This window comes from Glycine max, chromosome 9, assembly GCF_000004515.6.
Source record: "Glycine max cultivar Williams 82 chromosome 9, Glycine_max_v4.0, whole genome shotgun sequence".
Classification (NCBI taxonomy): Eukaryota; Viridiplantae; Streptophyta; class Magnoliopsida; order Fabales; family Fabaceae; genus Glycine; species Glycine max.
The window spans coordinates 20,427,199-20,442,361 of record NC_038245.2 but is presented as its reverse complement, the minus strand read 5'-3'; the positions used below and the strand labels follow the sequence as shown (position 1 = coordinate 20,442,361).

At 40.0% G+C, this 15,163-nt stretch overlaps 1 protein-coding gene and 1 pseudogene across 2 annotated transcripts; both read right to left on the bottom strand.

Annotated features, from left to right (window-relative positions):
• Positions 1 to 9,375: 9,375 nt before the first annotated feature.
• On the bottom strand, positions 9,376 to 11,916 carry LOC121172739 (activator of 90 kDa heat shock protein ATPase homolog; annotated as a pseudogene). Its single transcript, XR_005886267.1, has 3 exons — positions 11,068 to 11,916; positions 9,871 to 9,950; positions 9,376 to 9,783 (listed from the first exon to the last, which is right to left on the bottom strand). The product of XR_005886267.1 is annotated as an activator of 90 kDa heat shock protein ATPase homolog (transcript).
• A 136-nt stretch (positions 11,917 to 12,052) lies between these two features.
• Positions 12,053 to 14,944, bottom strand: LOC100775568 (activator of 90 kDa heat shock protein ATPase homolog). Its single transcript, XM_014762083.3, has 3 exons — positions 13,748 to 14,944; positions 12,547 to 12,626; positions 12,053 to 12,459 (listed from the first exon to the last, which is right to left on the bottom strand). Exons 1-3 carry the CDS (start codon positions 14,618 to 14,620, stop codon positions 12,366 to 12,368), a joined length of 1,047 nt encoding a protein of 348 aa, XP_014617569.1. The 5' UTR covers positions 14,621 to 14,944; the 3' UTR covers positions 12,053 to 12,365.
• Between the last annotated feature and the right edge of the window lie 219 nt (positions 14,945 to 15,163).

The following is a 15,163-nucleotide window of genomic DNA, read 5'->3' as shown; positions in this document are numbered from 1 at the left end:
TCGAACCTCTCTACACGATCCCCATCACACACTTAACACACAAACAACAAGCCTGTGCCCCCCTCTATTTCTCTCATAGGAGCTTTACTTAAGCATATACTTGCTTTACATTCCTCACCCATATTCTTACTTGAGTGTCGGAGAACTTTGTTTTGCAGGTCCCCCTTTCTTGTCAAAGGTATCTCTCCAAGCCAACGTGTGAAGTTCGGGACCCCACATAACCGCGTCCACCCTAACGTGTCACGGTTCTAGATTTCTTTAAGAACATGAGGGGTGCATGGAACATCTATGAATTCCTGGCATCGTCTGCACCTCCTTGTTAAGTCAAGGGTGTCGGCCCTAAGCGTCGACCAATAGTATCCGACATGTACTGCTTTGGTTGCTAGGAAATGTTCCCCGGTATGGAGGCCATAGATTCCTTCATATAGCTCTCGCATGATGTAGTCTGCTTGCGGGCTGTTTAGGCATTTGTACAAGGGTGTTGTCAAACCTTTTTTGAACAGTTCACCGTCAAGGATGACATAGTAGTTGGCCTTCCTTTTCAAGCATCACACTTCTTTTTCGTTTGGTAGTAACACCCCCCGAATTATGAAATTATCTAGTCTAGTTCCTCCTCTTTTCCTTCCATGACCTCTTTGGTGTCTATGGTTGCAGCCTGGAGTGTCTCCTGGATGATGGTTTTGAGATGCCCGATCTTTTTGGTGTTGGCCAGTGTGGAGAGTAAGTTTACTCCGGTGTTGCTTTCTCTTGGTATATGGTACATCTCAAAGCAGTCAAAATCATCAATAAGGGTTTTTGCAACAAGTTAGTACCTGAGCAGTATTGCCTCCTTGGCTTGATATCTATTGGCAACTTGCCCTTGGACAAGATGCGAGTCAATGTAGCACTTTAGCTTTTTGTCCCCAACTTCATTGGATAGTTTTTGGAGTGTTATAAGTGCCTTGTATTCGGCTTGATTGTTTGATGTTTTGAAATCGAGCTTGAGAGCTTTCTCTAAAGTAACATTGTCGGGCCCTTCAAGGATGATACCTGCCACGCTTCCCTTAACATTGGATGCTCCGTCCACATAAAAGTTCCACTAGTTTGGGATGGTTTGGGTATTAGCGGCAAACTCTGCTAGGAAGTCTATCATGAACTGGGTCTTCATGGGGCCACGGGGATCAAATTGGAGATCCAACTCTAACAGTTCTATAGACCATGCTACCATCATTTCCTCCAGTTTAGGCTTTCACAACACCTTCTTGATAGGGTAGTTCGTCTTAACTACCACTTGGTGACTTTGGAAATACGGCCTGAGGCGTCATTCTAAGGTTATGAGTTCCAACACTACCTTCTCTATCATCTGGTACCACTTCTTAGCATCATGAAGGATACGATTGGTAAAATAGATGGGAAGCTGGTGTTTCCCATCCTTCTGTACAAGGGTTAAGCTTACAACTTTGTCAACCATTGAGAGGTATAAAAGTAAAGGTACTCCTAGCTTGGGTCGACTTAGGACCATAATACCATCATTTCCTCCAGTTCAGGCTTTCACAACACCTGTTTGACAGGGTAGTTTGTCTTGACTACCACTTGGTGACTTTGGAAGTACAACCTGAGGCGTCGATCTGAGGTTATGAGTGCCAGCACTACCTTCTCTATCATCTGGTACCACTTTTCAGCATCATGAAGGATACGACTGGTAAAATAGATGGGAAGCTGGTGTTTCCCGTCCTCCTGTACAAAGGTTAAGCTTACAACTTTGTCAGCCACTGAGAGGTATAGAAGTAAAGGTACTCCTGGCTTGAGTCGACTTAGGACTGGCGGCATGGCAATAGTCTTCATGAAGGCCAAGAAAGCTTGCTCACAAGCTTCGTCCCATAAGAATGGCTCTATTTTTTGGAGTAGCTTATAGAATGGCTTTGCCTTTTTTGCGAGTTTTGGGAGGAACCTGGACAGAAACGCTAATCTGCCATTCAGCTTCTAGACTTCCCTGATGTTAGTAGGGCTATGCATCTCTAATATGGTCCTGCATTTGTCAGGTTTGGCTTCTATTCCACGATGTGTAATCATGAAACCCAAGAACTTTCCTTTGCCAACCCCGAAAGTGCATTTTTTTAGGTTGAGGCGCATGTTGTACTTGCATATTTCTCCGAACACCTCTTCCAAGTCTGCCACGTGTTGGGCTACGCTATAAGACTTGACAACCATGTTGTCCACGTAGACCTCGACATTCAATCCTATATGTTTTTTGAAGATTTCTCCATTAGTCTTTTGTATGTGGCGCCTACATTTTTCAAGCCAAAGAACATGACCATGTAGCAGAAATTAGCATCCTTAGTTATGAATGTTGTTTTTTCTTCATCTAGGGCATGCATTCTAATTTGATTGTATCCAGAATATCCATCCAGGAAACTTGGTACTTGGAAATCGGGCATGCCATCTACTAGGGCAAAGGGTATGCGTCCTTGGGGCATGCTTTGTTGAGGTCGGTGTAGTTACTGCACATTCACCATTTTCCATTGGCTTTTTTGACCATGACTACGTTGGCTAGCCAGGTAGAATACCTGACTTCTCTGATAAATTGGGCCTTGAGTAGCTTATCCACCTCGTCTTTGACTGCCTTGTGCCGCTCTTCTCCCATCTTCCTCTTCTTTTGTGAAACTAGTTTAGCTTGAGAGCATATGGCCATCTTGACGCATATGATGCTAGGGTGGATACCCGGCATGTTAGATGGTTGCCACGCAAATAGGTCTATGTTCCTGCATAAGACATCAGCTATGCGTCTATACTAGTGCCTGGTGAGGTCCCTATTGAGCTGTGTTTGTTGCCTAGGTTTGGGTTTGAGCTATAGCTTGACAAGTTCTTCAATAGGCCTTGGGCCTTTGTCAATAGTGTCATCACGCGAATCCACATCAAATACATCATCTTGATCTCCCATACTTGCTTCGTAGACGGTCAAGTTCGTATTAAGGACTCTTCGTCCACACTCATGACTTGACTATTACCACTAGTTGCAGGATGAGGCCTACCCGACTCTCTAGTGGAAGGATAGGGAACCACTTTTAAGCTTTTAGAATAGCATTGTCAGGACTGCTTATGATTTTCCTTGACATTTACGATCTCTCCCGTCAAGGTTGGGAACTTCATCTTCAGATGTGGTATGGAGATAATGGCTCCAAGCCAGTTCAGTGTTTTCCTGCCAATCAAAGCAAAGTTGGAGGTATCTAAATCAACAATTAAATACCTAACAGTGAAGCTTCTTTAAAGCCTGTCATGACCGAAGGTGCTCATTAGGTCTACGTAGCCTTTGGTTTCTACTCTTTCTCCTACAAAGTAGAGGAGTGGTCCATAGTGTGGTTGGACCATATTAGGCGAGACTTGAGACTCTGGAATGTCTTCCAGTAAAGTATGTTTGTGGAGATACCTTGGTCAATAAGGACCTTGAACACCATGAAATTAGTGATCGCTATGAAGACCACCATGGGGTCATCATGGTTGACACGATTAATGCCTTTGAAGTCTTTGTCAGTGAAAGTTACGGGAGAGAGACTTCTTGGTGATTGTATATTGATGCAGTTGATGTTGATATCCAGAATGGTGTGAAGATGACGCTTTCGGGATTGATTGGACAACCCTCCACAGGGAAATCCACCCACAAAGTGTTGATTACACCTCTAATTTGTTAGGCAGGCTCGTTTTCTTGCTCTTACTAAAGATGATGTTCACGCTTATGTTGGTCATGCCTCTATCTCCCTTTATCTTCTGCCCTATCCTTCCTTCTATCGGCATCATGATTTTTGTGGTGGTTGTCTTGGTGTCCTCCAGGTCTGGCTCCTGCTGGGTTATTGTCAGGCCTCTTCACAAATTGGGCTAAGTATCCAGCTTATATGAGTTTTTCAATTTTATCTTTCAGAGCCCAATAGTTTTCTGTATTGTGACCATAACTATGATGGTATCTGCAATGTTTGGTTTTGTCTAACCTGGGTCTAGAAGGAAGTATTGAGGGTAGCTTTAGGGGTATCTCCATGTTGAAGGCCTCTTCAAGAATAGTGGCTCAATTTATGGTTAAGGGTGTGTAACGCTTATACCTAGGTCCCCTTAGGAAAGGCATGTTCCTTTTGTCTAACTGTGTGAGTCAGTCTTGGTACCTCCTTCTCTTTTGTCCTGCTTTTGTCCAACTTATCGGACCTTATTTCTAAACCTTGACATCTCCTCTATCTAAATATACCCTTTGGCCCGTTCGTGTAGCTTGTCCATGCTGCTAGGAGGCTTCTTTCACAAACTATCAGTGAACTTGCCAAGTCGTAGGGTGAGCAACATGGACTGTAGTTCAACTTCAGGATTTAGGTTTCTGATCTGGACAACAATTCAGCCGAACATGTTCATGAACTTCTGGAGTGATTCATCTTCCGCCTGTCACAGACTAGCCAAAGCAGTGGAAGTCATGCAGTATGACCAACTGGTTGCATATTAAGAGTTGAAACGTTTGACAAAGGTGTCAAAGTTGTCGATGGACCATGGAGGGAGTCCTCCGTACCATGTTAATGCCCCCTTTGAAGGACGTTGGGAAGACACAACAGAAGATTGTGTCATCATTGGTGTAGAGATTAGCCTGAGTGAGGAATGTGTTTTGTCCGGATCAGTAGTTACATCATAACGCTCTAGCTTGAACAGTTTCTAACCTAAAGGTAGGTCGGCCTCCATGATGTGGTTGACAAGGAAGTGTCGACGAGTCGTCCGCCCTTCATGGCGGTATATATGCGAGAGGTTGGGATCGTCTTGGGTGTTGATGGTGTGTCAAGGGTGCGATTTCCCTTGAGTACGTTCATGCATTATGTAGGAAGAGTGATCGTCACCCTGGGGGCATCTTATACAAGCCTCCAACTGGTCGTGGTCAGCCTTCAACTTTCTGAGTTCCTCCTCATGGCATCACTCCATCTCTGCAATGTGTTTGGAGTTGTTGGAGAGTGTCGTTGTCTGAGGGCAAACCGCGTGCTAACCATTGGTGAAAAGAGGCCGCAAGGTAAGTTTTATCACAGTCTCACAGTGGCGCCAAGTGTACTTATCAAAATCTGGAGCTGATTGACATTAGGGTTACGTAGCCAAGATGGGCTCCACGATCTAATACTTCAGACTACAGGTACCCTTCACTGGGAGAACAAAGGAAGGACCTGCAAAACAAATGACTCCAACGTTCAAGGAAGTATGCGAGTGAGTTAAGAATGGAATGAAAAGGGTGCAATAGAACATGGTACTTATAAAGTAGGAGAGAAGCTTCAAGTCCTTGATTGTAGGAACTGTTACAGTGGTGTAACAACCCTTGTAGATAATTCCTAAATTGTAGATAATAGCTAGTAGATAAGTCATGGCTTATAGATAATTAGTCTCTTATAGATAATTAAGTACCTGCCACTTGATAAGGGAGTTGTAACATTATCATTAATATTTAAATAATGAGGTATCTAGAGATAACTTGTCGACCAAGTAGTCTGTCTGCTAAGGGTGATGTGTTTGTGTTCCTCTACTAGGGCTGACATGGAGGGTTGATGTGTGTATTAATGTGCCATGTCACTTGCCACGTCCATTTTGTGGACCCTGACAATACACTCACCAAACTGAAAAATCAAAATGTTTCTCTAACCAAACAACACTCCACCATACAACCCCCATCACCACCTTCCCAACTTCTGCCGCCGCCTCCATAACCACTGTTGCGACCGTCGCAACCATCTTCGTTCATCTCCTATACATATCCTCTACAACCACTGCCAACGCTGCCCATGGCAACCCCGCACCACCAACCACAAGCATATTGGTTCCCTAACCCTTTCTAGCACCACCCTTCCCAAACTTCTTTGTTGCAGTGGCCTCAACATTAGTCGCCGCCACCTCCCCCGCAACTATCATTGCTACTGCCATAATTGCTGCAATGGCCACCAACACCATGTTGCTCCCCTCTTCCGTCATACTCGCATAGGTGCATTTCCAACCCATAACAACCTCTTCCTTCCCTCTTTCAATTTCAACACACCACCATTACACTCTTCAAAGCTTTCAACCATTCGTACCCCTACCTTTCCAAACCCTCGACCAACATTTTCACTTTCTACACACCCAATATACCACCCACACCCATGCACTAACAACCACCGTTTCAACTACATCCCCACCCTACCACTTGGTTCACTCATTGTCTAACTCGATTTATCTTTGGGAATACACTGTCCACCATTATGATCTCTTTTTTTTGCACAAAAACCAAGCATCGCACCACTCATGCCTAGTACCACGGATGTGCATCCACCTTTGTTGAAGAAGCCAGCAACCGAGACGACTCCAACAGAGATGAAATCGACGCCAAAACATCCTCCAACAAAGCAGAAAACGCAAGCGGATAAACAAATTTCTCCGTCATTTCCAACAAAGTCCTTATACTCCGTTCAAACCTCATTGTCTATTTTGTCTACTCAAATTCTTTGACCTTTAAAGGAACCATCCTCCTTCAATCAAGATCGTTCAATTCCTTACCCTTCCCCACTATTCCTTTAATCGTGCCACGTGTTGCTGGCTTTTTACATTCCATGGTCAAGCTTCCCTTTAATTTCCCTTCACTTTTTGATGCCCCATATGGGCCCTACGTTTCAAGTACCATCAAATGCCATCCATTTATTCCTTTCTCTAAACTATTAAGTTTGATACCTTCTGAACCATTGATTACCACACTACCTTTTTGCATCTCACAATCTCTACCATTGGATAAATTAAGAAACCATTCAAGTTCCTTTTCCTCAATAAGCATCATATATCATTTATAAAATATTGTGCAACATTACCAGTTGGACTTTCTCTTATATGCTTGCTTTGCTTGACGATTATCACAGGAGCTGCTCTCCTGTCTGAGTACTACCTTGTCTAACAATATATGCAACTCCTGCAACTATAAGAGCATTTTGTTAATTTCTCATGTGTTTGTAGGTATTTTCATCATTCCGTTAATTTATCATTGCTTTGTTAACATGTGAAAAATCATTTGAATCACTTGTATGCTCAAGTGCAAGGTAGACTTCAGCAAATTATGTAGTTTTCCAATGAAGATTTTAAAAGGACGATATGATACAATTATTTGATGCAAAAGATTGTTTCTTAGAATTTGTTTACTATGCTAGGAAGTCCTAGTAGATCTCTATGAATTGGATGGAAAGAGCTAGATACCATCCATAATGTCTTTCTCCAGAATCAAGAATTTTTATGTGACTAGCCATACAAAACATGTTCGCAGTCAGACCTCTAGGTAGCTTAATCAAGATTATGAATGAATAGCTTCATCTCTCTAAGCTATCAGCTTGTTTGAAGTGAAAAAAAAAAACTGAAAAAGAGTGAAATGAATAGTGAAATGCAGTGAGATCCACAGTTTGATGTCTTTGACAAACCTATGACCCTAAAATGTTTTTAGATACTTAACGGGTTATGAAATCGGCAAAGTACAAAAAGTCTCCATTTGATGTCTTTGACAAACCTCCTATTTAGTCTATAGGAACAATCACATTTTTTTTTTCTAGTAGACTTGTCGGATAACACGTATTTGTATTGTGTATACTCCCCCCTCCCTCCCTCTTTCACAAGACAATAAGACAAATGTCTTCCTTGCTCTTGTTTTGGGCTTCTCTATGTAAATAACAAATCCAATCCTTTTTACTATTCGTTAAACTCACTTCAACCAATTAACTCGTTCTAAAAAGCCTGAACCCAATAATCCTTTATTAATTCAACAGCACAGTCATAGTAAATATCAAACAAAAATTTAACACTTAATTATTGAATATACCTTTGTAGTGATGAAAAATTTGTTGTAATCAAGATACATTTTGTAGGGGTTCATGTCCAAGCTTTTTGTCGAATACTTGTCATTTGCTTCTATTGAATTTCTCAAATCATTATCATTTGCTTCAATCATGTTCCCCAAACACTTGGCATAGTAGCTTAATAAAAAGATAAATGTATTCCAACTTCGTCCTTTAATTCAAATTCTACAATAAATCAACAACAGATTAGGTCCACATATTTGTTTGGTTACAAAACTCTAAATCCAATACATGAAATTTGTTAAAACAATGAATACCATAATATTAAAAGTTAATTTAAATAAATATCTAAAAAAAGATTAAAGAATTAATTAAAAACAAGTTAACCATATACGTAATAGAATCATGATTATGTTATGTATGTGTTAAATAATGAAAACATAATTCTTATATGGAATCTTGTTTCTGGTATGTATATGTACCTAGAATCATCATGAAATTGTGAATGGAGTATGAAGGCAGATACGCTCTCCTATAGTATGAGTGGCAGATGAGAGGAGAGGGCGAAAACAATATATGGGTAAAAGCTTGAGCTCAGTTGGTGAATGCAAATCGATGTGTAGAGGATGAGAGGAGACTGAGAAGAATGAGGGAGGTGGAGGAAGGTGTAGGAAATTAGTCAAGGATAAATTTGACTTTTTCTTGATTTTTTAGAATGGGGTGGAAAGAGTAGTATCATAGGTGAGAATAGTTGTTCCCCCGTCTTAAATACCACAATCCACAAAAATTCATACACAAATTCGATCTATAGACATTTAGGGGAACTGTTTTCGAATTAAGGAACAGAACAGAGAGAAACAGAAACCACAAATATGCAAATTCACCTAAAGGTCTAAAATTCTTAAGATCATGACTCCATTAATACGGTTCTCTTAATAACATACAATAGGATAAATATACCTATAATACAAGTCACTTTAATTTTTTCATCTCATTTTCTTTTTATTCCTGTTTTCCTTTTTCATTATATTACTTATCATATCTGTCATTTTTTTTTCTCTCTACATTCCAAAATGAGGTGTACATTACAACTCTGCAGCAATGTTACAAGTTTTATTACTTTATAAGTTTCAGTATATAAGACTTAAAAAATATAAGGTTTTATGTAACAAAATTCGAGGTTTATATTAAAAACTACTAGAATAGTATCAGAACTTACGCCATCAAACAGCACCGTAATATAATTTTCGTTTTTTGTTTCATGAACCACAAAATACAATACTTGGCGATTCCGGTGAAAACAATGTTGAACAAACAAGCTAAAAAGTAAAAGCAAGCAAAATACCCAAATCAATCATATAATTAAAATTTCAGATCAAGCCTAGGTTCCCAACCAATGAGTTGGGTTCTAATCATATGATTAAGCAAGAACACTCACAATACAACACATGAAGGTTGAAGAAGTCTGAGGTTCATGGCAATTACTCCAAGACCCATTTGAATATATCCAATTTCAACATAACTAAAAGCACTATGCAGCTGGAAATTAAGTAGGAATTAACACATGCAGCTGGAAATTCGCAAGTCTTCATTTAGTAAAGATGGTAAATGGGAGCAATTTAGCTCCAACTGAATTTGTAACCCTTTCATTGTATAACAAAAGTTTAATGAGATGAACAATGAGATCACATTGATGAATGATGACAGCTCACATTTCTAACAAGAGATACAGCCAGCAAGACCATTCAATTGAGCAAGAGTCAATTTGCGAAATCATTGCAAAAGACACTTCGTCTTTCGTGGGAAATTGCCAATCCAATAATCTTTTCTTGCTGAAAAAAAAAAAACAAAATCTCTTGAAAAGAAAATGAAAAATTCTACAACATAAATAATATTTGGAAAATCTCAAATTCCAAAACCAAACGCAGTTCGTATCCTTTGGAAAATGAGATCCCGCCAACCCCTCTCTGTGTTCTCCACCACAGTTGCATTTCCATATCTGCATTTGCAAGTAACCACATAACGGTAACTCGATCGAGCAAAACAAATTTCAAACCCAAACTGAATTGATTAAACACTGACTCACCTGTCTTCTTCAGGGACATCACTATGTGTGAGCTTAACAACAGTGACTCCATCTTCAGGCTCCTCAAACATAATCCTCACCTACAAAATTCACAACCATTCAGAAACAAACACTACATAAGAACACAACACCACAACCACAGCACTTTCAGTATGGTGAAGCAAACATTGTTTGGGTAAGCTTATCTAGAAACACTTCTAGGAAAAAAAAATAAGAACAAAATGAAATGAGCTTCTCCATAAGCTAAAATGAGTTCTTCATTAGCTAACCATTAGCTAATCTGTAAATGTCCTCTCATCTTTTAGAGAACTTATATGAGAGAGTTTCTACAAATTAACTAATGGAGAGCTCATTTTAACTTAGGAGGAGCTCATCTTATTATTTTTTTTCTCTTAGAAATGCTTTCTAAAGAAGCTTACCCAAACATACCCATAATAAACTTTAGACATCAGGAAGAGCTTCTAGATAATGTATTTAGGCTTATAAAATAGCATACCTCTTATAAACTCTTCAGTTATTTCCATAAATTTCTTGACAAAACATATCAAAACCTTTATATGTATATCAATAAATCTCATGATTAATTTACTATATAAACTCAGAATTAGCAAACAATCACTTGATTAAAACTTAATAGCCAAAAGCATTGAAGATCTTGCATCATAAGCTCAAACTTCCCAAAAGAGTAATGATATTTGAACACCGGTCTATAACAAAATCCCCAATTAACACTTTCCTTAGCATCATATCATCCATCATACTTACACTTTTCTCTTTGTTACCTCTTTGTTATCTCTTTATCTCTCTAGGTGTCAAGTAACATATGAGTGCCCAACCATCATTTTCCTTCTCAAAATAAGCTTAAGAAAAATTATTTGGCAAGTTTATAGTAAAACTTACAAAGCAGACTTTTGAAAGAACTTGTTAAAAGTTTCATGAGAAAGTTCTTCAAAATAGAATTTAATTGGAATACATTGACTCCACCGTCCAATTATAAGAGACTAACCCACTAAACCCAACCCTATTGGTTTATCAAAATTAGCTTTAGAATATGTTCTTACACCACTCTTACTATCAAATTCTGATTCTTACAAGAACATACATCACACTACAAAAACCAATCCAAAAACAGCACACACAAAAACCACAAGCCACAATACTAAACTCAAATAAATTCACAAGCTTCATAATTCTTACCATGGATTCAATCCCATCAGGCCAGCTCCCAAACCTCCATCTCTGCACAATCAACATCCCTTCCTCCAACTCCAAATTCTTCCCCGTCACCGACCCGTCGAAAATACTAAACTCTCCTCCAACCTCCTTACTAATCCTCGCATTGCTCTGCGTAAAACCCCTCCACCTATTCTCATCCATCAGAATCTCAAACAAATCCCTCGCCCTACAATTAAACTTCTCAGTCAAACTAATCAACTTAAACCCTTCTTCCCCTCACTCTTGTTAACCTCTTCCTTCTTCAAATCATTGTTATCACCATTACTACTACTAGTGTTGTTTTTGTTGTGAGGTACCGCAACCTTCTTCGCTTCGAGCTCGTCCTTCACGGGCCCACCCTTCGCCATGCTCTCCACCCAAACCCTAACCTTCTCCAAAACCACCACCCTCCCCTTCTTCGACATCACCTCCTTCAGTTTATTCCCAATTTCACCGTTTTCTTTCACCGTAACCTTAATTTCCGGATCCTCTCCGGCGTTCTCGTCGGAGATGTAGGGGATCTCGACGGCGCCGTCGACTCTCTGCAGAACCTTCCCGTTGGCGTCCCGCGCCTCGCCCTCCCACGCGAGCCTCACGCTGATCTCGTACCCGGGGATCACCTTCCCCTTGCGGACGTTCACGTAGGCCTCGCCATCGAGCTTTCTCCACCTTCTTGATCGTGATGGTGGCATCGCCGTCGCCGCCACCGACGGCGACGTTACTGAAATTGTTCTTGAAGAAGGTTCTGGACCACTCGAGGCAGTTGGTCTCCGCCCAGTGCCAGTTGTGCACGTTAGTGCCGTCGGGACGCTCCGCCACGATCCACCGCTTGTCGCCCTCGCTGAGGTTCATGGCAATTACTCCAAGACCCATTTGAATATATCCAATTTCAACATAACTAAAAGCACTATGCAGCTGGAAATTAAGTAGGAATTAACACATGCAGCTGGAAATTCGCAAGTCTTCATTTAGTAAAGATGGTAAATGGGAGCAATTTAGCTCCAACTGAATTTGTAACCCTTTCATTGTATAACAAAAGTTTAATGAGATGAACAATGAGATCACATTGATGAATGATGACAGCTCACATTTCTAACAAGAGATACAGCCAGCAAGACCATTCAATTGAGCAAGAGTCAATTTGCGAAATCATTGCAAAAGACACTTCGTCTTTCGTGGGAAATTGCCAATCCAATAATCTTTTCTTGCTGAAAAAAAAAAACAAAATCTCTTGAAAAGAAAATGAAAAATTCTACAACATAAATAATATTTGGAAAATCTCAAATTCCAAAACCAAACGCAGTTCGTATCCTTTGGAAAATGAGATCCCGCCAACCCCTCTCTGTGTTCTCCACCACAGTTGCATTTCCATATCTGCATTTGCAAGTAACCACATAACGGTAACTCGATCGAGCAAAACAAATTTCAAACCCAAACTGAATTGATTAAACACTGACTCACCTGTCTTCTTCAGGGACATCACTATGTGTGAGCTTAACAACAGTGACTCCATCTTCAGGCTCCTCAAACATAATCCTCACCTACAAAATTCACAACCATTCAGAAACAAACACTACATAAGAACACAACACCACAACCACAGCACTTTCAGTATGGTGAAGCAAACATTGTTTGGGTAAGCTTATCTAGAAACACTTCTAGGAAAAAAAATAAGAACAAAATGAAATGAGCTTCTCCATAAGCTAAAATGAGTTCTTCATTAGCTAACCATTAGCTAATCTGTAAATGTCCTCTCATCTTTTAGAGAACTTATATGAGAGAGTTTCTACAAATTAACTAATGGAGAGCTCATTTTAACTTAGGGAGGAGCTCATCTTATTATTTTTTTTCTCTTAGAAATGCTTTCTAAAGAAGCTTACCCAAACATACCCATAATAAACTTTAGACATCAGGAAGAGCTTCTAGATAATGTATTTAGGCTTATAAAAATAGCATACCTCTTATAAACTCTTCAGTTTATTTCCATAAATTTCTTGACAAAACATATCAAAACCTTTATATGTATATCAATAAATCTCATGATTAAATTTACTATATAAACTCAGAATTTAGCAAACAATCACTTGATTAAAACTTAATAGCCAAAAGCATTGAAGATCTTGCATCATAAGCTCAAACTTCCCAAAAGAGTAATGATATTTGAACACCGGTCTATAACAAAATCCCCATTAACACTTTCCTTAGCATCATATCATCCATCATACTTACACTTTTCTCTTTGTTACCTCTTTGTTATCTCTTTATCTCTCTAGGTGTCAAGTAACATATGAGTGCCCAACCATCATTTTCCTTCTCAAAATAAGCTTAAGAAAAATTATTTGGCAAGTTTTATAGTAAAACTTACAAAGCAGACTTTTGAAAGAACTTGTTAAAAGTTTCATGAGAAAGTTCTTCAAAATAGAATTTAATTGGAATACATTGACTCCACCGTCCAATTATAAGAGACTAACCCACTAAACCCAACCCTATTGGTTTATCAAAATTAGCTTTAGAATATGTTCTTACACCACTCTTACTATCAAATTCTGATTCTTACAAGAACATACATCACACTACAAAAACCAATCCAAAAACAGCACACACAAAAACCACAAGCCACAATACTAAACTCAAATAAATTCACAAGCTTCATAATTCTTACCATGGATTCAATCCCATCAGGCCAGCTCCCAAACCTCCATCTCTGCACAATCAACATCCCTTCCTCCAACTCCAAATTCTTCCCCGTCACCGACCCGTCGAAAATACTAAACTCTCCTCCAACCTCCTTACTAATCCTCGCATTGCTCTGCGTAAAACCCCTCCACCTATTCTCATCCATCAGAATCTCAAACAAATCCCTCGCCCTACAATTAAACTTCTCAGTCAAACTAATCAACTTAAACCCCTTCTTCCCCTCACTCTTGTTAACCTCTTCCTTCTTCAAATCATTGTTATCACCATTACTACTACTAGTGTTGTTTTTGTTGTGAGGTACCGCAACCTTCTTCGCTTCGAGCTCGTCCTTCACGGGCCCACCCTTCGCCATGCTCTCCACCCAAACCCTAACCTTCTCCAAAACCACCACCCTCCCCTTCTTCGACATCACCTCCTTCAGTTTATTCCCAATTTCACCGTTTTCTTTCACCGTAACCTTAATTTCCGGATCCTCTCCGGCGTTCTCGTCGGAGATGTAGGGGATCTCGACGGCGCCGTCGACTCTCTGCAGAACCTTCCCGTTGGCGTCCCGCGCCTCGCCCTCCCACGCGAGCCTCACGCTGATCTCGTACCCGGGGATCACCTTCCCCTTGCGGACGTTCACGTAGGCCTCGCCATCGAGCTTCTCCACCTTCTTGATCGTGATGGTGGCATCGCCGTCGCCGCCACCGACGGCGACGTTACTGAAATTGTTCTTGAAGAAGGTTCTGGACCACTCGAGGCAGTTGGTCTCCGCCCAGTGCCAGTTGTGCACGTTAGTGCCGTCGGGACGCTCCGCCACGATCCACCGCTTGTCGCCCTCGCCAAACTTCGCCATCAAATTCTGAATGCGCGAAAATACACGCGAAACTTTTTTTATTTTTTATGCCGAAATAATCTTTTAAAGTTTTAATCCAATTAGATTTATGGTGGGAATAATAATAATGGTTGTTGAGGATGAAATTGGAAGGGTCTAGAATGCGAGTATATATGGGAAACTCCAGCGAAGTGGGAAAACGAAGAGAAGAAAAAGAAAAGGGAAACGTGAAACGTGAAAGTGATTTCGGGTGGACCCAGGAAGGATCGAGAAGACAGCGGGGGAAACAAGTCGGGAGTTTCTTTAGGTACAGTACTTACTACTTACGGCTTTGGCTTCATTCATTCACTTAAAATTTTAAGTTTTTTATCTCACAATATTCGAAAATTCAATCTTACGTCTATTACTTTTTTTTAATTGATTATATATATTATCAATCTAAGAAAATATTATATTTTATATTGATTATAAGTATAATAAAAAAAAATTATCCTCATAAATTTAAATTTACTCAAACTTACGTATAGACAAAAAGAAACTAACATTTTTTTAATCAATTAAAAA

Excerpts from the sequence above, each read along its gene's own strand:
- LOC100775568 (XM_014762083.3), bottom strand. The coding sequence starts at position 14,620 with ATGGCGAAGTTTGGCGAGGGCGACAAGCGGTGGATCGTGGCGGAGCGT. Across the intron at positions 12,627-13,747 it reads CTGATGGGATTGAATCCATG|GTGAGGATTATGTTTGAGGA; the intron begins GTAAGAATTATG and ends TGAATTTTGTAG. Across the intron at positions 12,460-12,546 it reads GATGTCCCTGAAGAAGACAG|ATATGGAAATGCAACTGTGG; the intron begins GTGAGTCAGTGT and ends TTGCAAATGCAG.